We start from the raw sequence: 23,837 nt of genomic DNA on the forward strand, positions 1-23,837 counted from the left end.
TTCCCCAGGCCATTTGCTCTGCTATGTGATAAGCACCTGGGGAGCTCCAGGCTTGCACCCATGGGAAAGAGGGGGTCAGCAGCCTGTTACCCAGGCTGACCTGAAACTCAAAATCCTCCTGCCTCAGCTTCCTGAGTGCTGAGGACTACTGGAGTTACAACTGATCAGAGCAAGCCTGCTGATTCTCCTTGGTCAGCAGGAGGGCTACAAGGAATTCTCCTTGGTCAGCAGGAGGGCTACAAGGAATCTTAGCCTGTAGTTTTAGAGGGAGTGGTGCCACCTTAGGGCTAAGGAACTTCTGAGGCTCAGGCCCGAGCAGTTGGCACATGTCATTGGTAAAAACATTTACTGAGATTTATTGAGCACTTTCCAGGCCATGGGTACAGCGGCCAGGCCAGCCCTTTGCACATTTTAGCATACTATGTCCTCAGGACACTCTAGGAGGTAGTGTTATATGAAGTCCTGTTGCACAGGTGAGGACCACGGGGCACGAAGAGGTGGCATGCCTTGCTCAGGTCACACGGGTGAATCGGAAGCAAGGGCTGGCAGGTAGCTACAGTCTAAGCCCCAGGCTAAGTGCCTCTTACATACTTACCTCACAGTCATCTGAGGACTCCCTCATCAGGAAGGGTTTAACACAAGGACTCCAGCCACATCCAGCTAGCATCCTAAAGAGCAGCACAACCTGAGGCCACCCAGGTAACCTTGATAGGGGTGTGGGATTACCCTACCTTCTCTTGGAGGATGCCCAAGTGTACCAGCCTCCATCAGCCAGGCCCTGGGCACTTCATGTTCTGGCCATCTTTCTTACCACTGCTATGCTCTGGGCTATAGTGCCTGCCTCAGATCTTCTGAGTACTGCAGGTTTCCCCCGGATAATCGAGGGGCATAGGAGGACAGCGGTGGGACAAGGCTGATACAGTAACTTCCAAAAGGGATTGTGCCAATGCACCCTCCCCCGTCCCTAACAGACACACCTCCGGGAGGTCCAGCCTGGTTACTCTGAGGCCTGGATGTAAACTGGGACAGCAAGCATGGCACACCCTCCCTCGGTCCCAGCCTGCAGCTCGGCAAGTGCCAGGTTGGAGCCCAGACCTTCTGTGTGTCCAGGCACCACCAGCTCCGGGTCCCCACCCACCACAATGGACAACACAGCGTCCTGCTCAAAGGGTGGCTTGCCAGGGGCAGCCTCAGGAGAGGGCCCCACAGCCTTCAGCTCCTCCAGCCCCAGCGGGTCCGGCAAAGGGTTCTCCTCCTTGTGCACGCTGGTGATGCTGCCACCACCACGCGCTGTTACCCTCCTCCGGGGAGGCCGCCGGGTTTGCAGGTCCTTGTCCTTTGTAGGGCCCAGGCGGCAGCGGTGATCCTTGAGGTATTTGTGTCGTGAGAAGCCCTTGGCACAGCCTGCGCAGCGGAACTTGTAGTTGCCCGTGTGCGCGCGTTGGTGCTCTGCCAGGTGGGCTCGGCGGCTGAAGGACTTGCTGCACAGCCCACACTTGTGGAGCTTCAGGCCTGGGAAATGAGGAGCCATCAGGGAGAGGCGTGACCCCTCACCCTGCACGTGTCGCACCGGGGACCGACTGCAGGCTCAGGCTCTATAAACAATCTGTGGGTTGGGCCTCAGCTGACTCCATTGTTGCTTCTCATCTTTTCCCTGCCTCTCACTCCACCACTGTGCTGCTCCCAGCCCCGGGCCTTTGTACTTGCTGTACCCTTGTCTGAAGTAATCTGCTAAACCCCTAAGCCTTGGTGAACTGTGCAGGTCACACCACCTCTCACCTGGATGACCAGTTCCCAAGCACGGGGATTAAAGGTGTGCCACTTGGCTTCAGGCTGGTTTAGAACTTGAACTCCTGATCTTTTTGCTGCTATCTCCCAAGTGCTGGAACTACAGTTGTTTGCTACCATGCTTAGTTTATGTGTTGTTGGGGATCAAACCATGGGCTTTCTGATGCTGGGCAAGTGCTGTACCCACTGAGCTATATTCCCAGTTTACTCTCCCATTTTCAAGCTTTTAACAGGAGCCACTTCATCTCCTTTTTGGAGACAATTTTGGCTGTTTCTATGGGGAGGATGCTACACTGACTTACCATGGGTATGGAAGTGGGTGTGGGCAGTGGGTGTGGGGGTGGACAGTGGATGTGAGTGGGTGTGGACAGTGGGTGGGGGGGTAGGAGTGGACTGTGGGGGTGGGGTGGACAATGAGTATTGGTGGGCCTGGGCAGAGGATATGGCCATGGGCATGACCAGAAGATGAGATGCTAATAAACACTTTCTTTCCCCTGGGAAGGTGACTTGGAGATCTCTGTCCTGCCTTCCCGGCTACCCACTGGCACCAACACAGACCTCTGTGTCACTGCACATAGTCCAGTTCAGCAGCGTATTCTCCAAGTACTTCCTCTGGGACTAGGGTTGCATCTCATTCACCTCTGCTCCTCTAAGTCCCCAACACAGATCTGGCTTCTCGCTCTCAGGAGTGAATGAATAGAAACCCACAATATGTCTCACATAGGTGTCCGCTTTTCCTTCTGATAGTTCTATCTCAGAGAATCATCTTAGCCAGTCCCTAAGCCTCTTACCAGCGTGGGAGAGGATATGGGCTTTCAGCTTGTCCTGCCGGTTGAACTCCTTACTGCAGCCCGTGTGCATCCTGGAACCCAAAGCCATCGGTTACTCAGGTGAAAGATCATGAATCCTCTCACTGGTCCCTGCACCAGCCTTTGTCAATCAAAAGTCAATCAAAAGGCTACGCAGGGTGGGGAGTGAGGTAGGCAGGGCCCAAACAACACACGTGAAGAGCAGCCCTCAGTCCATCCCTCCATATTGAACCCCAGACCCATAAGTAAGGCACCCACTTACGAGAAGGGACATTTGTACTTCTTGAAGGGCTCATGAATCAGCATATGTCTCTTCAGCTTGTCTTTGCGGTTGAATGCAGACTCACATACTGAGCATTTGTAGGGCTTCTCACCTATAGAGACATTGGGATGCCACATGGGTTCCATGAGGAAGAAGCTGAATTTAGGACCTAGCTCCTCCCCCAACTGGCTTTTCTTATTCTTCCTGACTTGGCACAAAGAAATTGGAGGGGTTTTGTTTGGGTTTTGAGACAAGTTCTCACTGTGTAGCCCATGCTGGATTGGAGTGCCCAATCCTCCTGCCTTAGCCTTTCCAAGTGCTAGGATTACAGTAATATGTCACCATGGAACTCAAGGCTTGATGCTTGCCAGGAAAGTTCCACACAATTGTTGGGCAACTCACAACTGCTTGTAGCGCCCTCTTCTGGTCTCATTGGGTACTGCATGCACATAACATACACTCACACAAACACACATATATAAATCATTTTTTTTCCTAATCTGTTCAACTATAGTTATCCAATCTAGACAGTAACTGCAGTTACTGGGGAGGGAGTTGGGAGTACTTTACATGACCTGCAGGTCCTAGCTTGCAGGAATTTGTTTTTGTCTGGTACTGTGTTGAAAGAGAGACTCACTCTATTGCCCAGGCTTATCTCAAACCCCTGGGTCCTCCCATCTCAGCCTCCAGAGTAGCCAGGACTACAGGTGTACACCACACCTAGCCAGTACTTATCTTAAAGATAAAATTTAATTCTGAGATCGGCAGGGCTCCATGGGTAAATGTTTGCTACGCAAGTGTGAGGGCCTGAGTCCAAATCTCCAGAGCTCCTATAAAGCTGGGAGGGGACACATCTATACTCCTGTACTGCTACAGGGAGAAGAGAGGTGGAGGCAGGAGAATCACAGAAGGGTAAAAGCAGGCCTGGTGCACACAGCAAGCGTGCGCACACACACATTAAACAACAACAACAACTGACCCTGTGGCACAGACCCATAATCCTAGCACTCGAGTTAGAGGCAAGAAGATCAGGAATACAAGGTTAGCCTTGTCTATGTTTGATATGTCTCTCCTTCCTCCAAGAAAGTTTAATGATTAAAAAAAACCTTTTACTATACCTCAAGCTGGAAACCTAGGAGAGGGGGTAGGAATTTGCTGGAGGATGGTCACCATACACCCATAAGGTAATCCAGCAGGGCTGGTACCCAGAGGGCAGAGCCGAAGTCCCTCACTTGCCTTTGGGACTCGCCTCTACTCTCAAGGTGTTGGGAACCTGTGTCCACAGGTGAGGTTGTGGGAACCCGTGTCCACAGGTGAGGTTGTGGGAACCCGTGTCCACAGGTGAGGTGGTGGGAACCCGTGTCCACAGGTGAGGTTATGGGAACCCCATGTCCACAGGTGAGGTTGTGGGAACCCTGTGTCCCCAGGTGAGGTGGTGGGAACCAGTGCTCACAGGTGAGAACAGGTGGCAATCAGTGTGGAGAGCAGGAAGAGGGATTCAGAGAAGGGCCAGTAGGATGGAAAAGCGAGAGGGGCAGGCCAGACAGGGTAGGGGTGGGCGGGGAACCCACCTGAGTGGATGTGGGCGTGTAGCTTGAGGTAGTGCTCCTTCCGGAAGAACTTCTTACAGATCTGGCACCTGAACCGGCCTCCACTGCCGTGGGTGGGTAAGTGACGCCGCAGGTAGCGTTCACAAGGGAAGACCTAGAGGAAGACCTTGGTAGATCAGCTCAAGGACCCCTTCCCCCAACTTCCACCGCCAAGTTCTGGGACCCTGGTTTCTAGCTTCTTGGAAACATTAGCCTATCTGTCCATGGGGGCTGGAGGCCAGCGTGTCAGACCTAACCCTCCAGACAACTCGCTCTCTAAGCACTTGTGAGCCCAGTCCAGGTCAAAGCAGACAGCCTCTGTGTTACCACCCAGGCTGTTCTTCCTACACAAAGGACTTTTTTTTTTTTTGTTATAAACTCCTACTCATCCTTAAAGACCCAAGTCAGGTGCCAGTGCCTCTGTGAAGGCTTCTTTACTGCCTGGTGACATGCTAGACTAAGTCAGCTCATGGTCCCTCTTAGGGCCTCCTCTAAGGGAAAGGCTGCGACACCTACCTTCTGGCAGTGTGGGCAGGGGAAGCTATGAGTGGCCGTCTGTACATGGTGCTCCAAGGCCTCGGGGGTGGAGTATTTGTTGACACACTTGACACACCTAAGTGGGAAAGGAGAGGAGATGAGCCCTAGCAAGTTCCCCCTGCTTCTCCAAAACCAACTTCTGGAGGCAAAATTCTAAGTGCCATTCATTCTCAGTGTGTCCACTCTTCTCTGGCATTCTCCACTGTCAGCTGAGCGGATGAGATTGTGCAGGCACCTCTCTGGCTTCCCTGCCTCATCCTTACCCCTGAAGTACTTTATCCCCTGGAGAAGCCAGATGATACCTTTTTTTTTTCTTTTCTTTTTTTTCAGACGATACCTTTAAAAATGAAAATCAGCACTCAGTGATTAAGAGCACTGGCTGCTCTCCCAGAGGACCTGGGTTCAGTTTCTAGCAACCACAATCAATGGCAGCTCACAACTTTCTGTATCTCTAGTTTCAGGGAACTCAATGTCTTCTTCATGTTTCCATGGATAAGCAACAACATTAAAAAAAAAAAATTAAAGAAAAAATCTCAGGGAAATGGGACATACCTATATCCCAGTAGCTCAGGTTAGAGACAGGTTATCTATCCTTGACTACATTCTCAAAAATTAAAAAAAGAAAAATCCTTTCTTTGTATTTAACAAGAATGTCTTTTTGTAACAAGGGAGAAAATACTATGAATAATTTTTTTGAGCTTTTTTCAAACTTCTATGTCGATGAGGCCTTGAATTCCTGCCTCCAGTTCCCAAATGCTGGGGCTATGTGATGTGACATCAGGGAATAAATCATATTTTCAAAAAAAAAAAAAAGATGAGGGGCGGAGGAGGGCAGCAGTGGAGGGCGGGAATCCTAGGTGTAGTATAATCCAGCACCTGGGAAACCTGTTGAGGGTTGCTGTGAATTAAGGCTAGCCAAGCTCCAGCCAGTCAGGGCTATGTAGCAACACCATGACTCAAATGAACAACAAAAAGAAGAAGAAGAAGAAGAAGAAGAAGAAGAAGAAGAAGAAGAAGAAGAAGAAGAAGAAGAAGAAGAAGAAAAACACAAAAAACAAAAAACCAAAGACCCAAATGCAGTGAGTGGTAGGTGTAGAGTCACTTCAGTGGCTTGGGGACATTCATTCCATAGGCAGGCCAAGTTGAGTTAACTCTGAGGACACACAGTGACCAACTGCCAAAGCTACCACAAAAGCTTAATCTACGTATCGAAAGGGGCAATTTGTTGGGCAGTGGTGGTGGACGCCTTTAATCCCAGCACTTGGGAGGCAGAGGTGGGCGGATTTCTGAGTTCGAGGCCAGCCTGGTCTACAGAGTGAGTTCCAGGACAGCCAGGGTTATATAGAGAAACCCTGTCTCAAAAAAACCAAAAAATAAAAAAATAAAAAAAAATTTAAAAACCAGCAAAAAGGACTGTAGCAATCTCTTCCTGAGCACCTACTGTGTTCCAAGTACCATGCTTGATAGATTCTTCTTTTACTTGGCCAAGGCCTAGAATTGCATCTCTCTCAGAAAGCTGAGGAAAGAGGATCACTTCAAATGCAATGCCTGCTTTAGCTACATAGTGAGTCCAAGGTTGGCCTGGGTTACACATGGAAACAAAAACAGGAGGAGGAAGGGCTAGGGAGATGACTGAACTGGCAGAGTCTTGTCTAGCATCCACGAGGCTCTTAGTTTAGTCCCCAACACTGCATAACTAAAATGTGGTGGAACAGATGTTATCCCAGCATCAGGCGGTAACGACAGAAAGATCAGAGTTCACTGTCATCCTCAACTACATGGAGAGCTCACAGCCCGCCTGAACTACACAGGAGTACTTGAGAGAAGTGAAGACAAGGTAATCAAGGGTCATCCTTGGCGACACAGTGGAATCAGCCAGGACTATAGGAGATACTGAGTGAGAGGCATACTGAGGGAGGGAGGACTCGTTCTAATAGGCTAAGCACTATCAGGACCTCCTTACTACAGGTGAGGAAATTAAGGCCCAAGGCAGTTTGATACTTTCCCCAAAGTCATGTGTCAGCACAAGGAAGCTTGAGATCTGAGCAGAGGCAGGTGGCTCCCCAGTCCCTATTATCGCCCTCAGGCAACTCTGAAGCAGCCGAGTCAGAAGCTGGTTCACACAACTCTCCTCAGAGATCTGCATTTACTTATCTTCATTCCAGAAGTCTCACCCAGAAGTTTCTGAGGTAAGAGAGATCACCTACCAGGTCCCTACAGATTTAAGTTTGTATAGAGATGCAAAAGTCATACCAACTCCAAAACATTTAGTGGACGTTGTCCCAGACAGATACCTGTCTCCACCTTTTCCCACAGACTCAGGACTGTTTGCAAAACACCTGCTTCTAGCCAGCAGCCAGAGGGGCTGGAGAGATGGCTCAGTGGTTAAGAACACTGACTGCTCTGCCAGAGGTCCTGAGTTCAATCCCCAGCAACCACATGGTGGCTCACAACCATCTGTAATGTGATTCGATGTACTCTTCTAGTATGTGTCTGAAGACACCTGCAGTCTACTCATATAAATAAATAGACAAATCTTTAGCCAGGCGGTGGTGGCGCACGCCTTTAGTTCCAGCACTTGGGAGGCAAAGGCGGGGAAATTTCTAAGTTCAAGGGCAGCCTGGTCTACAGAGTGAGTGAGTTTCCAGACAGCCAGGGCTACACAGAGAAACCCTGTCTTGAAAAACATAATAATAATAATAATAATAATAATAATAATAAAATTAACCAGCAGCCAGCCAAGGGGGAGGAAAATACCCAAAGGGGCAAAATTGTGATGGTGTGTGTCTGCAGAATGCATCCTCTATAAAGGAGGCCCAGAAAACACAGAGGGGTACTTTAGGGAGGAGTGAAGACAAGCCTGACAGTATCAGGAACAAAGAGCTGAAGATCTATGTGGCAATCTCATTTCTGAGAAGCCAGAACACCAGTTTTCAAGACTGTTGTCTGTGTATGTGTGTGAGGCCAGCGTGAGTTTATAGGCACCTTGTGCCTGCAGGAGCCCACAGAGGCCAGGAGAGGGCACCAGATCCCTCTTCTGTTACAGGCGGTTCTGAATCACCATGTAGGCACTGGGAACTGAACCCAGGTCCTCTGCAAATACTCTTACTGAATCATCTCTCCAGCCCTAAACATTTTTTCCCTTCTCATTTGTATGTATGTATGTATGTATGTATGTATTTATTTATTTATCTATCTATCTTGTGTGTACTTGGCAGAGGGGATGAGAGGACAACTTTGTGGAAGTGAGTTCTTTCCCTCATTCGTGTTGGGGATCAAACCTAGGCCTTGAAGCTTGGTAGCAAGCACCTTTACTCACTGAGCCATCTTTCTGGCCCCTAGTTACACTTTTCTATGATAAATGACTGGCAAACAAAGAATAGTCTAAGAAGAGTCAGTATCATTTTTCCTATTTGTACCAACACTGAAACACTCCAGGCAGGACCTAAGCTTTCAGCCCCTGACTCCCTTTGAGATGTGTCATTTAACCTGAGCAGTCTGGGCCCAGGACTCCCTGCATTCTAGTCCAGCATGGCTGGTGGCATGGGTACATACTTGTACACGGTGCTGTCCTTCTTGGGGCTGTGCTGCGGCAGGAGGCTGTGGGAGTACTGGTGTACACCCAGGTCATACAATGAGGGGAAGTCCTTGCTACAGAGATGGCAGCGATAGCTCAGCTCCTCCTGGTGGCTTCTGATGTGCTCCAGAAAGGTATCCAGCTTGGGGAACATCTGGGCACAGCTTTTGACCACGCACTTGTACACCTTGAGGGGAGACACTGGAAGGTGAGAAAGGTGGGGTCGCCTCTACTGCTGCCACAGCCCTGTGACCGAGGATGAGGCTATACACAGTGTTGTGGACAACCTGCTAACTGCAGATGAAACCAGAGCCTCCCAAATGCTGGGCAAGCAGGCTACCATTGAGTTCTATCTCTTAGCCCTCTTTTTAGTTCTTATTTTGATACAGGTGTTCACAAGTTTGCCCAGGCTGGCTTTGAACTCACTCCTTAGCTCAGTCAGGCCTTGAATCAACATGCTCCTGCATGAGCCTCCTCAGGATCACAGGGATGACTAGCTCAGTTCCTGGCTTTACTATGATTACAGGGCTTTCTTCTTTTGGCCAGTTATCCCTCCCTTAGGCTTTGTGAAACTTAAATGTATTCATAAAAATTACCCAAGAATGCCGGGCAGTGGTGGTGCACGCCTTTAATTCCAGCACTTGGGAGGCAAAGGCAGGCGGATTTCTGAGTTCGGGGCCAGCTTGATCTACAGAGTGAGTTCCAGGACAGCCGGGGCTACACAGAGAAACCCTGTCTCAAAAAAACAAAAACAAACAAACAAAAAAATTACCCAAGAAATACAGCAAAGGGATGACACTATGCCTTTTTAATGTCACACAGAATCATGTCGTGACTCTCAAAACAAGTGGACACCACTAACTGAGGGCAGGGGTGCCCACCTGTGATCCCAGCACTTGGGAGGAAAAGGCAGGAAGGTCTGGAGCCCAAGATCACGATCAGCAGGGACTGGAGTGATAGCTCAACCTTTGGAGTCATTAGGAGCATTTGTTGCTCTTGCAGAAGACCCAGGTTCAATTCTGAGTATCCACACAGTCCATAACTACTGTCCTGGAACTCACTCTGTAGACCAGGCTGGCCCCGAACTCAGAAATCCACCTGCCTCTGCCTCCCAAGTGCTGGGATTAAAGGCATGTGCCACCACTGCCCAGCTCAAATACGCTTTTAATATTTTGAAAATTCTAGACGTCATCCGAATTCCTCAGGTGCTCCCACAATTTCAAGCTCTCTTTATTCTCAATTAGATTGACTCCAATTTGCCCCGGAGTAGCAACAAACTGGGTAAAAACCCTTCACCTTCTTGACGGCCTTGCGTCTAATGCCAGCCAAGCAGCTCCTTCCTTGGCAATGATATCCAAGCAGCCATCTCTGGGGACACCATCCCTCCCAAAACAAAATGGCAAAAGCCTGCTGGCAGGAATCCCTATTTTTAATCCTATCTCTGTTTTTTTTTTTTTTTTTTTGTGTGTGTGTGTGTGCTTATCTTGACTGGCGTATAAATGTGACAGATGGAGACATAGCAACTATTCTGCAGCTTTGAGGGGGAATACCACAAGCCAAAGACTCTAGAGCAGAGACAGAAGCCTGGCCCACGATGACACACCTAGCCAGCTATCCAAGGCAAAAACTGCTCACTTCAGGCCAGTTTCGATAGGAGAGAAATAAAGTCCTAACCATCGGCCAGTCTCCTACTCCTGTACGCATATTAATAGTGGTCAGAGCAAGGGCTCTGGCGCTGGGACACCGCCCATCCGGCTCAGTCTAGCATGTGTACCTACCATGCACGAAGCCCTCTAACACCTCATAGACGGGCACACACACATAATCTCAGTGTTTAGGAGGTCAATTCAAGGTCAGTCTCAGCACCCACATGAGCATGCACATGCCAGTACAGGTGCCCTCAGAGGCTAGAAAAGGGTGCCATCCCTTGGAGCTGGAGTTACAGGCAGTTGTGAGCCACCGGATGTGGGTGCTAGGGACTGAACTCAGTGCACTTAACCACTGAGCCACGGCCTTGTTTTAAGAGCCCTTGTCTTTAAACAAAAACAAAACAAAACTATCTCTGATCCATAAGAGATGCAGGGAATTCAGCTAGGGAAGGTTTCCACTGCCCATGAGACATACTATGACTGGATTTTCTATGAAGAGTAACCCTGACAGGGACAGCGAGGTGACTTCAACTTCTGGGACCACCATGGTGAAGGGAGAGCACCAACTCCCACTGGCTGTCTTCTGACCTTCACGTGCTCCACACAGCACAGACACATACACATTAAATAAACAAAGGTCAGAAACAGAGTGCGGGGCATGGTGATGCTCTTTAATCCCAGCACTCCAGAGGCAAAAGCAGGCAGATTTTTGCAAATTTGAGGCTGGCTTGGTCTACATAGCCAGTTCCGGTCAGCCTGGGCTGGGCTACACCACAGCCATAACCTGTCTCTAAAAAAAAAAAAAAAAAAAGAAAGAAAGACAGTAAACACAAGATAAGCCACAATGCAGGACAAGGCCACACCTTATGATAGCAGCCACCCCTCCCTCAATGCTGAGCTGAGTGTTTGCTCTGGCTCAACCTCCTGTATGTCAGATAACGAAGTCCCTAGCCATTTAAGCCAGCTAACTCAAAGGTCTCTGTCATCTAACCTAACTGTATATCATTACTCCCTTCTGCCAGGAATCTACCCTCAGGACAGAGAGCCATGGAAAAGGCTGGGCTAATCCCTGTCCCTTTTCAGGTAGCAGGGGTGACCCTAGTGTCATCAAGCTCACACATGGGGAACTGTGCCCGGCCTCTGCTTCCACCCCCCACTCACCTGCTCCTTCTTGTGCTGGATCATGTGGGACTTGAGCTGGAAATAGGTACTGAACTTGCTGGGGCAGAACTGACACAGGTAGGAGCTGTCGATGAGAACCACCTGCTTGGCCTCTGGCTTGTCACCTTCGTCCTCACCTGCTGTGGCCAAGGCCTGGGGCTGCGAGGTGCTGGACAGGGACTGACCCAACCCTATGCAGAGAGAGAAAAAAGTCACAGGGAAGGTTTTTTTTTTTTTTTTTTACTTTTATCTGCATTTATTTTATGCTGAATTTATTCCCGTGCCATGAGCTTCTGTTTCTTCAGGGATATCTTTTTCTTCTGTGCAACCTCCTCTTCTGCCTTTGGAACAATTTGATCCTTCTCAGTGAGGATCATCTCAATGTGGCAGGGGGAGCTCATGTACGGGTTAATCCGGCCATGAGCTCTGTAAGTTCGTCGGCGCATCTTAGGTGCCTTGTTCACCTGGATGTGTTCAATGATTAATGCGTCTACGTCTAAACCCTTAAGTTCAGCATTACTCTCTGCATTTTTAAGCATGTGCAGCAAAAACTCTGCACTCTTCTTTGGCCACCGTACCACAGGGAAGGTTTTGAGTGAGGCAGGACAAGAGTCGCATCACACGGGAAGGCTCCTGGGACACCTACTGCAGACTTGCTGCCAGATGCTGTGTTCAAGGCTGCACTCACCTCAGTGTATGTGCTCCAGTACAGACAGACCAGAGGCTAAAACACTAACATATATTTTTTCCCCAGACAGGGTCTCATGTTGTCCAGGTTGGCTTCAAATATGCTATGTAGCTAAAAGTGACCTTGAACTTCTGTTTTGTTTTTTTTAATTAATTAATTTATTTTATGTATTATGTGAGCATACTGTCGCTCTTTTCAGACACACCAGAAGAGGGCATTGGATCCCACTACAGATGGTCGTGAGCCACCATGTGGATGCTGGGAATTGAACCTCTGGAAGAGCAGTCAGTGCTCTTAACTGCAGGGACATCTCTCCAGCTCCAACCTTGAACTTCTAATTCTCCTCCACTATCTCCCAACTGCTACCCTGATCAGTTTATATGCCATTGGGGGTTGAACCCAGGGCATCCTGCGTGGAGGTAAACACTCTACCCTGAGCTACATCCACAGCCCTTGAAATACATTCTGACTGAGAGACAGCTAGTGACCTCTGCTCCTCTCCCTACCTTGGCTTAGATATGGCCCTCTCCATGGTCATTAGACACTGGAGACTCCTACACATACTCTGACTACGCATATCCCAGGCCTTTCTAACTAGGACACTTTCCTTTGCTCCATCATTCTTTGCTAACTAGGCCATCCCACACTCTCCCTGACATCAAGAGCCTTGAACAAACGATGCCCCAGGTTCAGCCTCTGCACTACATGGAACTAGGTGAAGTATCAAAGGTCTGTAACCGTGGCACTCAGGAGGTGGAGGCAGGAAAATCAGGTGTTCAAGGTCATTCTCAGCTATATAGCAAGTTCTAAGCCATCCAGGCTACATGAGATCCAGGAGAAGGGGAGGGCACAATGAAAAGGAGAAAGGAAGGAAGGAAGGAAGGAAAGAAGGAAGGAAGGAAGGAAAGAAGGAAGGAAGGAGGGAGGGAGGAAGGAAGGAAGGGAGGAAGGAAGGAAGGAAGGAAGAAAGGAAGGAAAGAAGGAAGGAAAGAAGGAAAGAAGGAAAGATATAGATTCTAACATGGGATTCAGATTTATCCAGAAAGAAAGAGATACAGTAATTAATTAGTGAGTGATGTCTGTGTCTGCCCTGGACACATATTACAGTAAGGGCACATATATTATATACTTGGCACCCTTCCTTTCACCTTGTGCTCCCTTTTTTAGATAGGCTGCCATATAGCACAGACTGCACTCACACTCGCTATGTACCAGAGACTGACTGCCATCTCTTCCTCCCATCTTAGCTTCACCAAGGCTGGGATGACACACACACACCACACCCAGGCCTCTAGGCCCCACTTCATATATAAAGTAGGCTGAAGCTGAGAGAAGTCACAGAGGCCACCCAACGAGCGACAAAACCTATGAGGCTGGGACTGAGCATGCATCACTGAGATAGAGCTCTCCGCTGGAATACAAGAGACCCTGGGTTTGGTTCCCACATCAGACTCTGAAGCTTCAGAGGGGATGAGTGTGGAGAGTGGCTCTCCCAGTCCACTCACCTGTGTCTTCTTCTTCTTGCCTGTTGGGGTTCAAAGCCATGACTTGTACTGTCACAGAGTTTCGGGAAACTGTGCCACCACTTCGCCCTGGAGGCCACACCTTATGAGTTTGCATGTGCTTCTTGACATTAGACTTCTGGGCAAAGGCACGGCCACATGCAATGCACTGAAAGGGCTTTTCCCCTGTGTGGCTGTAGGAACAAGGTTAGTCAGCATTCTTGTGTACAAGCAGGGACATGGCCTCCACCCAGGAGCTCACAGTCACCAGGAGGGCCCAGAGATGCCATCATTCTGACACCATGAAGACCTGCTCTCCCAGTGTGGCAGATAGACCAAAGGTAGAAAGACTCGGGCTCTTGAGCTCAGTCTTGAGCAGACCTTCTCCTTGGCTATCTCACCTGTGAGATGACAGATTTCCTCACTGTTACAGCATCAAGTAGGAAACGTGTGTATATGTGTCTGTGTGTCTGTGTATGTATATATGTGTGTGTATGTATGTATGTGTGTGTCTGTGTATGTATGTGTATGTATGTATATATGTGTGTGTATGTATGTGTGTGTGTGTCTGTGTGTGTGTCTGTCTGTGTATGTATGTGTATGTATGTACATATGTATGTGTGTGTATGTATGTGTGTGTGTGTCTCTGTGTGAGTATGTTTATGTGTGTATATGTATGTATGTGTGTGTGTGTGTGTGTGTATAAATGTGCCACAGCATATTCATAAAGGTTAAAGAACATCTTGTGGGGGTTCTCTTTTTCTACCACGTGGATCCCCAGAAACTGAAGCCAGGTTGTTGGCCTTGGCAACAAATCCCTTTACCTACTGAGCCATCCCCTTGGCCCAAGTACTGCCTCAACTCAGTGGCTGCTGAATTTGTTTATTAGTTATTAATTAACTGGCATTTGTTCTTTTGGGGTAGTCTGCTTGCTTTGCCCTTATGGAGACTGGACCACAGACCTCCTACATGCTAACGTTCTATGCTAAGTCGTAACCTCCAGCTTTGGGAGGAAACATTTTCTCTTTAAGATTTATTTTTATTTGATGTGTATGGATGTTTTGATTGCATACATGTCTGTGTGCCATATGTGTGCTTGGCACTTACAGAGGTCAGAAGAGGGCACTGGCCTTCTGGACCTGGAGTCACAGATGGTGCTGGAAATCTTGGTCCTCTGAAAGAGCAGCCAGTGCCCATAACCTCAGAGCTATCTCTCTAGCCCCCAAGAAAATATTCATGTACTACTATCCTAACATTTTCTTCAAATACTTATTTTTTTAAACAAGGGCTCACATAGCCCAGGTCACCCTAGGACTCACTGTATAGCTAAGGATGACCGTGAATACAATCAAGGATAGCCTTGAACTTCTGATCTTCTTTTCTATTCCAAGTACCAGGATTACAGGAGTGCATTACCACATCCAGCAAAATCAGCTTTCTGTTGTTTTGTGGTGCTGGGGACTGACCCAGGGCCCTGTACATACTGTTGTTTTGTGGTGCTGGGGACTGACCCAAGGCCCTGTACACACTGTTGTTTTGTGGTGCTGGGGACTGACCCAGGGTCCTGTATACACTGGGCAAGTGCTGGGCCATGAAATCCTCTCAATACACTTTTTCAAAACTTAAAAAAATTTTTTTTGAGACAGAATCTCACCATATAATCCTGGCTGTCCTGGTGCTCACTAGGTAGACCACACTAGTGTCAAACTCAGAGATCTGCCTACCTGCGTCTCCTGAGTGCTGGGATTAAAGGTGGGCACCCCCACACCCAGCTTTCAAAATAATTTAAAAAAGTGAATCGTCCCCAATGTTTGTCCTTGAATATGAAAACCCAGTTCTTATGAGTTCCTATGTACTGAAAATGCAGTAATAAAAAATGCAGGGATTAGAGCCAGGCGGTGGTGGCGCACGCCTTTTTAATCCCAGCACTTGGGAGGCAGAGGCAGGCGGATTTCTGAGTTCGAGGCCAGCCTGGTCTACAGAGTAAGTTCCAGGACAGCCAGGGCTACACAGAGAAACCCTGTCTCGAAAAACAAAAACAAAAACAAAATGCAGGGACTATAAAGATAATGTCATTTAAAATCTAAAGGGGCACATGCAGTAAGGTAGATGCCAGCTGTTTGGGGCCAGTCACACCTGGCTTCATTAGGGTGAAATTTAAAGTTCTGATTCTCAGGGGGCACTAGCCAGGGTCTAACAGCCATGCAAGGTTAACAGTGCCAGTTTGGACATTTCCAGCATCGCTGAATGTTCTCGATGAGATCTAGTTTACTTTCAGCAACATCTGGAAATGTTTGGAAATGTGTGTGTGTGTAAAGATGTTCACTATTTAAGAGTGCCTGCTCACACAGACCTGCCAATCTTCCTATCTCAGTGAGTATGCTCAGGTCCCTGGATCTGAGGAGAATGTAGAAAACCCTCCTCCTCCTCTGTACTGCAGGCCCACAGATGGGCAGAGGGCCTGAGAAGGAAGGGCTCCTCACTTCTCAGGCCTGTGCTGACCCCTGACCCCAGGGCTACCTTCGAATGTGCTGCTGAAGATCAAAGTTTTTGGTGAATGACTTGTCACAGTAGGAGCACTTGAGTTTCTGAGCCTTTGGCTTCCCTGCAGCTGAAAGGCAATGGAAGAGAGGAATGCTTAGGCTAAGGGCCCAGCAGAGGGAACCCGGGAAGCCTCCAATTGCTTCTCCCCTGTCCCTGGGGTTGGACGGAACATGCACCTTGGAGACATCTCTATGTGTAGACAGTGTAAGAGGGAAAGCCCAAGCCTTGCTCTGAAGGGAACAGACAAACTCTCTCAAAGGATTCTTCTGCCTCCCGATGAACTCCACCCCCTTGGCCATGCCCTTCAGTGCTTGACATCCTCTGCCTCTGCCAATGTCAGTATTCCCTCCATCTTGCAATGGACTCCTTGCTACTCTTGATGCCTGCACACATGGTCTTACCTCAGGACTCTGTACCTGTTCATTCCCCTGCCTGGAAATCTTGCTTCTAGGTACCAACATGACTACTTCCTTTCCTCCAGAAAGGTAGGTGTGTCCTCTTCTGCCTGCCCATGTCTCCATTAAACTGTGAGTGACCGATAACAGAGGAGACCTGGCCTCTTCTGCCTGCCCATCTCTCCATTAAACTGTGAGTGACCAATAACAGAGAAGACCTGGACCGGGCCTAAACCCCAAGAAGGTAAGGTAATGCACATTTGTGGTAAGAAGGGTTGGGAAAGAGGTTGAAAGGGAAGCCCTTAAGAAATCCCCAGTTCCTTCCCCACCACATCCGCTCCCTGGTTCTGCCTCCACTGCTCTGATGGACACTTAGCACCTCTGGGAGGGAAGATCACACATGTGTAACTGACAGCCAGTTCTGCTTCCTCCCACCTTCAAATATCCCCCAAGTCAAGGGATAGTCAGGGTTCTTGGCTAAGTCAAATATTTCCTAAGTTTCTTTGCAGCTATGCATGCCCACATGACTACATATGCAGAAAGTACCATCTAGAACTTCTGGGAGTTGGGAGATAGCCCTTCTCTTCCTCCTCTTTCTTACTATCTGGAATATGAAACTGATGACTGTCATTTCGGCAACCTCCCTAAGTGACAAAGCACCCTGATAAACCATGTCCCTAGAAGCCATGCTCCAGAGACAGAGGGACAGAATAACAAAAGTAACATGGGTGCTCGGTGCTGGTGCTTGGTGACTTCCCAGACTTCCTGCTCCTGGTCTAAGGAAAGAAAACCCTCACTGTTCTGAAGTCACTGCTATTTTGTCTTTTCCAGTACACACCACCAAATTCAACCTTAACCATTTTAACAGCAAAGACCAGAACCAAGCAACCCAGGGGGAAGCCAATGCCAAGGAAAGATGCCCCGGTCAGGTGGGTGGCCAACCTTCTGGGAGTCCACTGGCACCTTTAGCACGTCTGGTCTTCAATGTTGGTGGGGAGTCAAAGGTAGCCACCGTGCTCCCAGTTGCACTGGTTATGGGGGCAGTGGAACTGGGTCCTTTGGGTTTGAATTCCTGCTTGCCAGGGCTGTACACCGGGGGTGTGGGGTACACTGGAGCCTCCACACACTGGTTTGGCACCTAGAAGGACAGCACTGTGACAGGGGAGAGCCTTTGAAGGGACAGGATAGCTTCCAAGCCATGGATCCTTACTGTGGCCCTAGCCACTTTCAACCACTGCCCTTCCATCACCACCAAAGCTTGCCCCTGGCTCACTCAGGCCTAGTACTCCCAAGACCCCTTAGAACTTGATGAAGTGGGCCAGTAAGATGGCTCAGTGGGTAAAGGCCTTTGCTGCCAAGACTCATGCCCTGAGTTTGATCCCTAGAACCCACAGGGTAGGAGAGGATAAACCCTCACAAGCTGTCTTCTGACTTCCACACACATGCCTCCATCTACTAAATAAAAGGAAGGGGGTGGGGACTTCTAGGTTTAAACCCAGATTCTCCCACTTGGCCTTAAGTAGTCTCACATGGTTTGCATGTTCCATTTGTAGATGGCATGCTTTGACTACAGCCCTCCTCTCCCTGACACAGGCACTCGTGAGAAGAGGGCTGGGTCTGCTTCTGTTCCCCTGACAGCCCCCACCACACCATTGCCTCCACTCACCTCCAGGGGTGGGTACGGCTGCATCCCCAGTGCCTGAATCTCCACTGTTCCGCTCCCAGCCATGGGAGCGGCGGCATTGTATACCTCCACCACACTGTTCCCAACAGGGTTGGAGCGTCCAGAAGGGCCCAGGGTCTGGGGTGGGGGAGGTGGAGGTTGAGGGGGTGGGGGCAGGGGTGGAGGTGGTGGAGGAGGGGGTGGAGGTTGGGTGAGGTAATTGGGCACAGGATGCATGTTCAAGCTGTTCTGCAATCAGAAGAGAAAATGGCAGCATTGAAGTGTCTCGCTGACCAGCTGGAAAGGCTTTAGCCAGCATGTGGAAAGGACACCAACCTACTGGGCAGCTCAGAGGACAGCACTGAGACAGGGAAGAAAACAAAGACCTGGAAGGATTTCAAGGGACATCAGCTGGGGGGCTGTGATCCCTCTTCTCTGTGAAGGTTGGCTAGGCTAGCCTGCCTTGGGTATACACAGGTCAATAGTGGAAGCCTAACAAAGGCATTGCAAACAAACAAAAGAAGACAAAACAAACGTTCACAAAGCAGGACTGGCTCTTGATTGGTGACTCAAGACTGACTTTGGGACATTTCCCAGGACACTGACCACTGAACAGCTGCTTATTAGAATATACCAGAAACAGACCTTCTGAGAGCCTGGTCACCTATGTGCACTGGAAAATCTCAGGGATCCACTGTATTTTCCTTTTTTTTTTTTTTAAATGGAACAAGAGTAAAAACAGGATTAAAATAGCTGGAGGGTGGCTGCCAAGGCTCCATTGTTCTGCAGGGCTGGCCAGAGAAGGCAGATAGTCCTTTCATGTGGGGAGCTGGGACTAAGGCTATTTTCTTCTACAATATTCTGATTTCACAGGAGTTAGTTTTCAGGCCTGGAATTAAACTCTTGAGAAAAGTACAAGGCCCTGGGGTCACTCCTCACCATTGCAAGAAGAAAAAAATAGAACCCCATGAGAAATCCCCGCCTCCTTACCTGCACAGGTGGCGGCCCTTGAGGCATCGGCTGGTCCAGCGATGTGAAGGCAGACATGGCAGACATGAGCACGTCATCGCTTACCAAGATGTTCCCTTGCACCAGGGTCTGGATCAGTGGGGATGGGGGCACTGTGATGTACGTGGAGATCTGAGGAAGAGAGGAGGGAGCATGTCTGAGGCTCCGTAAGGAAGCTGGGGGAATATAAAAGGCCAAATCTGACAGGCAGTGGTGGTGCAAGCCTTTAATCCCAGCTCTCAGAGGCAGAGACAGGTGAGTCTCTGGGCTTAAGGCCAGCCTGGTCTACAGAGTGAGTTCTAGACTAGTCAGGGCTACACAGAAAAACCCTGCCTCAACAAAAAACAAGAAAGAAAAGAAAAACAAAACAAAACAAAAAAACCCTAAGTTCAAGCCACAGATAGGGGTCTACATCTAAAATCCTAGTACCTGGAAGGCCAGAGGGTATCCGGGAGTTTGAAGCTAACTTATTACACAATGGTTTAGACCAGACTGTGCTGCATAGAAAGACTGTCTCAAAAACTAAAGCAAGGGACTGGAGAGATGGCTCAGCAGTTAAGAGCACTGGCTGCTCTTTCAGAGGACCCAGGCTCAATTCTCAGCACCCACGTGGTAGTTCCCAACCATCTGTAACTCCAGCCCCAGGGAACCTGATGTCCTCTTCTGTTCTCCAAGGGGATCAAGCGTACATACATGCTGGTAAAACACTCACAAACAAAATACAATGAGTAAACCTAAAACACTAACAAGCAAACAAATAAAACAAACCCATGAACACGAGACATTGGGAGAAAGACCCAGGTTCTGGAGTCTTCTTGCCTCTGTTGCTCCTTGTCACTTGACACTTGGCAACCACATACATCTGGGAGCCTCCAATTAGTCACTATCAACAAGGAGGGGTCATGTCACATTTCTTGGAAAGGCACAGACTTTTGGTTCAGCAATACCACTCCTGGCTTCTGTTCTAGGGAAGCACAGTGTTCACAGAGCAGTCCACATGGGTAAAGTGTGGGTCTGTCTACATCCCTCTTCTTAGGCCTCTCCAGTGGGTGCTCCATCTAAGTAAACACCCACAGTGGCAGGATCTGACCCTCCCTCCCTCCCTCAGCCCCAGCCTCGCTGCCATCCTCGTGGTTCCACCTCTACCTCAGAGCCAGTGCACCTGCCGGCACTGGAATGCGTTTATATGTGTAAGCCTGTTCTCTCCCTTGTTAAATGTCATTTCTTCAAAGTTCTTCCCAAATATCATCTATAATACGGCAAAATCCCCCATCTCGTCTCAGCATTCAAGAGACTGAGAAAAGTATAACTTACTTATTTATTTATAAATTTTATCTTGGAAGCTCAAGGACAATTTAATAGTATTTAAAAGAAAAACCCTTGCTGGGCGGTGGTGGCACACGCCTTTAATCCCAGCACTTGGGAGGCAGAGACAGGTGGATTTCTGAGTTCGAGGCCAGTTTGGTCTACAGAGTGAGTTCCAGGACAGCCAGAACTACACAGAGAGAAACCCTGTCTCGAAAAACCCTCAGGGCAGGCACGCTGTAACTTTCAGCCATTGGCTAAAGGAAGAAAATGGAGGGAAGAAAGACAAAACAATACACCACAATACACACCACTCACGTCATCTCAGCATAGAGATCAGACACACAGCGGGTGACATGCCACACAATGGGGAACTAAGCTTCAGGGCAAGAGTAAGGAACCCCAAAGAAGGAAGAGGAGAAGTTATGCTGATCTGAATGATCTAGAAAAGTGGGCGGACTTAGGGATATACATTGCTGTCACCTGGCAAGAGGCAGCCCAGTGTGGCCTTGAACTCTGAATCTTCCCAGACTCCTGAGGGTTAGAATTACAGATATACACCACTCTCCACAGCAAAACGTTTGTGCTCTATCCACTCATCCAACTCCACAGAAGTGGATTCTTCATCCATCCTGTTCAGCATCAGTCCTCCAAGACTCAGGACAGTGTGTGTGGAGAAAGACCTGCTACAGGAATCACCACGCAAAGGAAGGAATGACTACCTGGCGGTTGGCAGGAGGTGGGGCCTGCTGGACGGCAGCAGGTGCTGCTGAAGGTGTGTAGATGCTGTTGGTAGCCAGCGAGACCGTGGCCAGGGTAGGGGCATTCCCCTGGCACTGTTCACGCTTGTGCGTCATGAAGGCTGGCAGAGAGTTGAACTGCTTCTTACACTTCCCGCAGAGGAAGACATCCTCATCATCTGGGCCAGGGCAGTAGTTGAAGAGGCCACACATGAAGTGGAGTAACAAAAAAAGCAAGAATGAGTCAGGGGAATTACAGTGAAGGACAGAAAGTCACAACTCTCATGGCAGCAGGTCTGAAAACATTGTGTGACTTGCTATGCAGGTCTCAAGCATCAACCATGTACTTCCTAGGAATGTTCAGAGCCCAGCAGGGGCCTTTAGGAAAAGCCAGCCATGTGCAGCCAGGTATCAAATATTTTAAAATATGGAAACAGTAGAGTGACTGTGATCACTTTTTTTTTTTCTTTCAAGACAGGGTTTCTCTGTGTAGCCTTGGCTGTCCTGGAACTCACTCTGTAGACCAGGCTAGCCTCGAACTCTTGAACTCAGAAATCCGCCTGCCTCTACCTCCCAAGTGCTGGAATTAAAGGTGTGTGCCACCACCGCCCAGAAACTTCACTTTCAAGTTGACTGACACACTCTATTCTGACTGAATTGACTCTCCAATGCACCATGTAGCCACTTCCTCATGTCTCTGCATCCACTAATCCTCTATTCTCCTACCTTAGTAGACCTCAGATCAACTCACTCTGCGAGGCTCCTCAGCTTTCAGAAGTCTTCTTTATAAAGATTTATTTGTATTTTTAAAATTATGTTCATCTGTGTATTGCGTGTCTGTGCATACAAGTGCAGTGCCCTCAGAGGCCAGAAGAGGGCACTAGATATCCTGGAGGTAGAGTTAAAGGCAGTTGTGAGTTATCTTAAATGTGTGCTGGGAATGGAACTCAGGCCCTCTGCAAAAATTAACTGCCGAGTCATGTCCCGCACTCCCAGAAAGTCTGCTTACAGCCAGCCAGGGCCGCAATTCCTTACTCTGGGCTGGCCTCACAAATAACGATTTTCTTACTGCCACCACCTTGCCTGTTCTCTAAGGGAAAGAAGCACGGCTGTGATATGTCCTGGGTACCTAAAAGGTCCTCAAGGGATATGTGCTGAATAAAGGAAAAGCCACTCAAAGGATGGAGATAGCTAATTGCAAAAGCATACTGTGTCTTAAAGCACATTGCAGCTCAAATGTCTAATTCATTACTCAATTTTTATGTCTGATATTGGTTATAAAACCCAAGGCCATTGAGATATAACCCAAAACCTGGCATAAATTTTCATTGTATTCTTCTTACAGACTAGAACAGTGCGAAATATGACTTCCTACTTTTTTGTTGGTTTGTTTGTTTGTGTATCCCTGGCTATCCTGGAACTTACTCTGTTCCAGGACAGGCTGGCTTTGAATTCAGAGATCTGTCTGCCTCTGCCTTCTGAGTGTTAGGATAAAAGACACGTGTCACTGCCACCTAGTATGACTACCTAATTAAAGTATATGTTTCCTAGTTTGCTTCGGGAATATCACATGACTATTTTCTGACCAATGGGATAAGGGCAGAAGTGAAATATTTATGCAAATTTCTCCTAAAACAAAATGTTTAGCTGGATGTGGTGGCATACACCGACAGTCACATCTCCCAGGAGGTTAAAGGCAGGAGTGTCTGGAGTTCTAGACCAGCCTGGGCTACATATGAAGCTCTAACCTCAAAACCCAACACAAACAAAAGAGAAAAAGGAATGGGTATGACTTCCACTTCCTTTTTTCTTCCCCTTCACATTGGCCAGAAGGAGGTGGGGAGCCAATCTGGATAACTGCATGAACACAGTCAGAACATATCTACTGATGGTCAGTCAGGGCTTCAGGAAAGGGAAAAAGGTAGCTTCGTCTGTGAGGAAACCAGTAGAAACTTCCATTTCTTTCTTCTTTTAGATTAGGAGTTTGTTTTTCTTTTTTGAGACAAAGTCTCAACAGGCAGCCCTGGCTGGCCTGGAACTCGCTATGTAGACCAGACTGGCCTTGAACTTGACTTCACTTGAGATCCTACTTGTCACTGCTTCTGGGATTAAAGGTGGTAGTGACTGCTTCCTCTTTCTCTTCCTCTTCCTCCTCCTCCTCCTCCTCCTTTTCCTCCTCCTCTTTTTCCTCCTCTTCCTCTTCCTCTTCTTCAACATTTATTTTAGTGGGTAGTGTATAATTGTGCCACAGATTGCATATGGAGGTTAGAGGACAGCATGCAGGAATGAGCTCTCTCCTTCTACCACATGAGAGTTCCAGAGATCAAACTCAGATCATCAGACTTGGCAGCTAGCACCTTTACACACTGAACCCTCTTGCTGACCTCAGAAACTTCCATTTCTTATATACAATAGCTAAAGCAAGTCCTGAGTACTCTCATAAGTTTCTTATGAGGTAGGACAATTACTCCTGGTCTACCAATGCTGAAACTGAGTTAGCCTGCCTACTTGGGACAAGCTAGAAACTATTGAGACTAAGAACCTAAACCTTACCAAGACAGGCAGGCAGAACTCTGTGAGTTCAAGGCCAGCCTCATCTACATACCAAGGCCAGACAGAG

General features: G+C 48.5%; 1 protein-coding gene across 2 annotated transcripts in view; it reads right to left on the minus strand.

The window, feature by feature from the left end:
- Positions 1-319: 319 nt before the first annotated feature.
- Znf341 (zinc finger protein 341) overlaps positions 320-23,837 on the minus strand; it is a 33,635-nt gene continuing 10,117 nt past the window's right edge. Inside the window, exons 3-15 of one of the 2 annotated variants that reach the window (XM_028775282.1) lie at positions 21,200-21,396; positions 19,155-19,304; positions 18,168-18,413; positions 17,444-17,639; positions 16,083-16,173; positions 13,566-13,756; positions 11,373-11,563; positions 8,541-8,749; positions 4,965-5,061; positions 4,431-4,563; positions 2,860-2,971; positions 2,580-2,650; positions 320-1,512 (exon numbers count right to left, since the gene is read on the minus strand). In XM_028775282.1, coding sequence (XP_028631115.1) covers positions 998-1,512; positions 2,580-2,650; positions 2,860-2,971; positions 4,431-4,563; positions 4,965-5,061; positions 8,541-8,749; positions 11,373-11,563; positions 13,566-13,756; positions 16,083-16,173; positions 17,444-17,639; positions 18,168-18,413; positions 19,155-19,304; positions 21,200-21,396 — 2,399 coding nt within the window. In that variant the 3' untranslated portion in view covers positions 320-997. The remainder of the gene's footprint in view (positions 1,513-2,579; positions 2,651-2,859; positions 2,972-4,430; positions 4,564-4,964; positions 5,062-8,540; positions 8,750-11,372; positions 11,564-13,565; positions 13,757-16,082; positions 16,174-17,443; positions 17,640-18,167; positions 18,414-19,154; positions 19,305-21,199; positions 21,397-23,837) is intronic. The other variant, XM_028775283.1, reaches the window with a different exon arrangement.

This window comes from Grammomys surdaster, unplaced genomic scaffold (assembly GCF_004785775.1).
Source record: "Grammomys surdaster isolate TR1022 unplaced genomic scaffold, NIH_TR_1.0 254, whole genome shotgun sequence".
NCBI classification, from domain to species: domain Eukaryota; kingdom Metazoa; phylum Chordata; class Mammalia; order Rodentia; family Muridae; genus Grammomys; species Grammomys surdaster.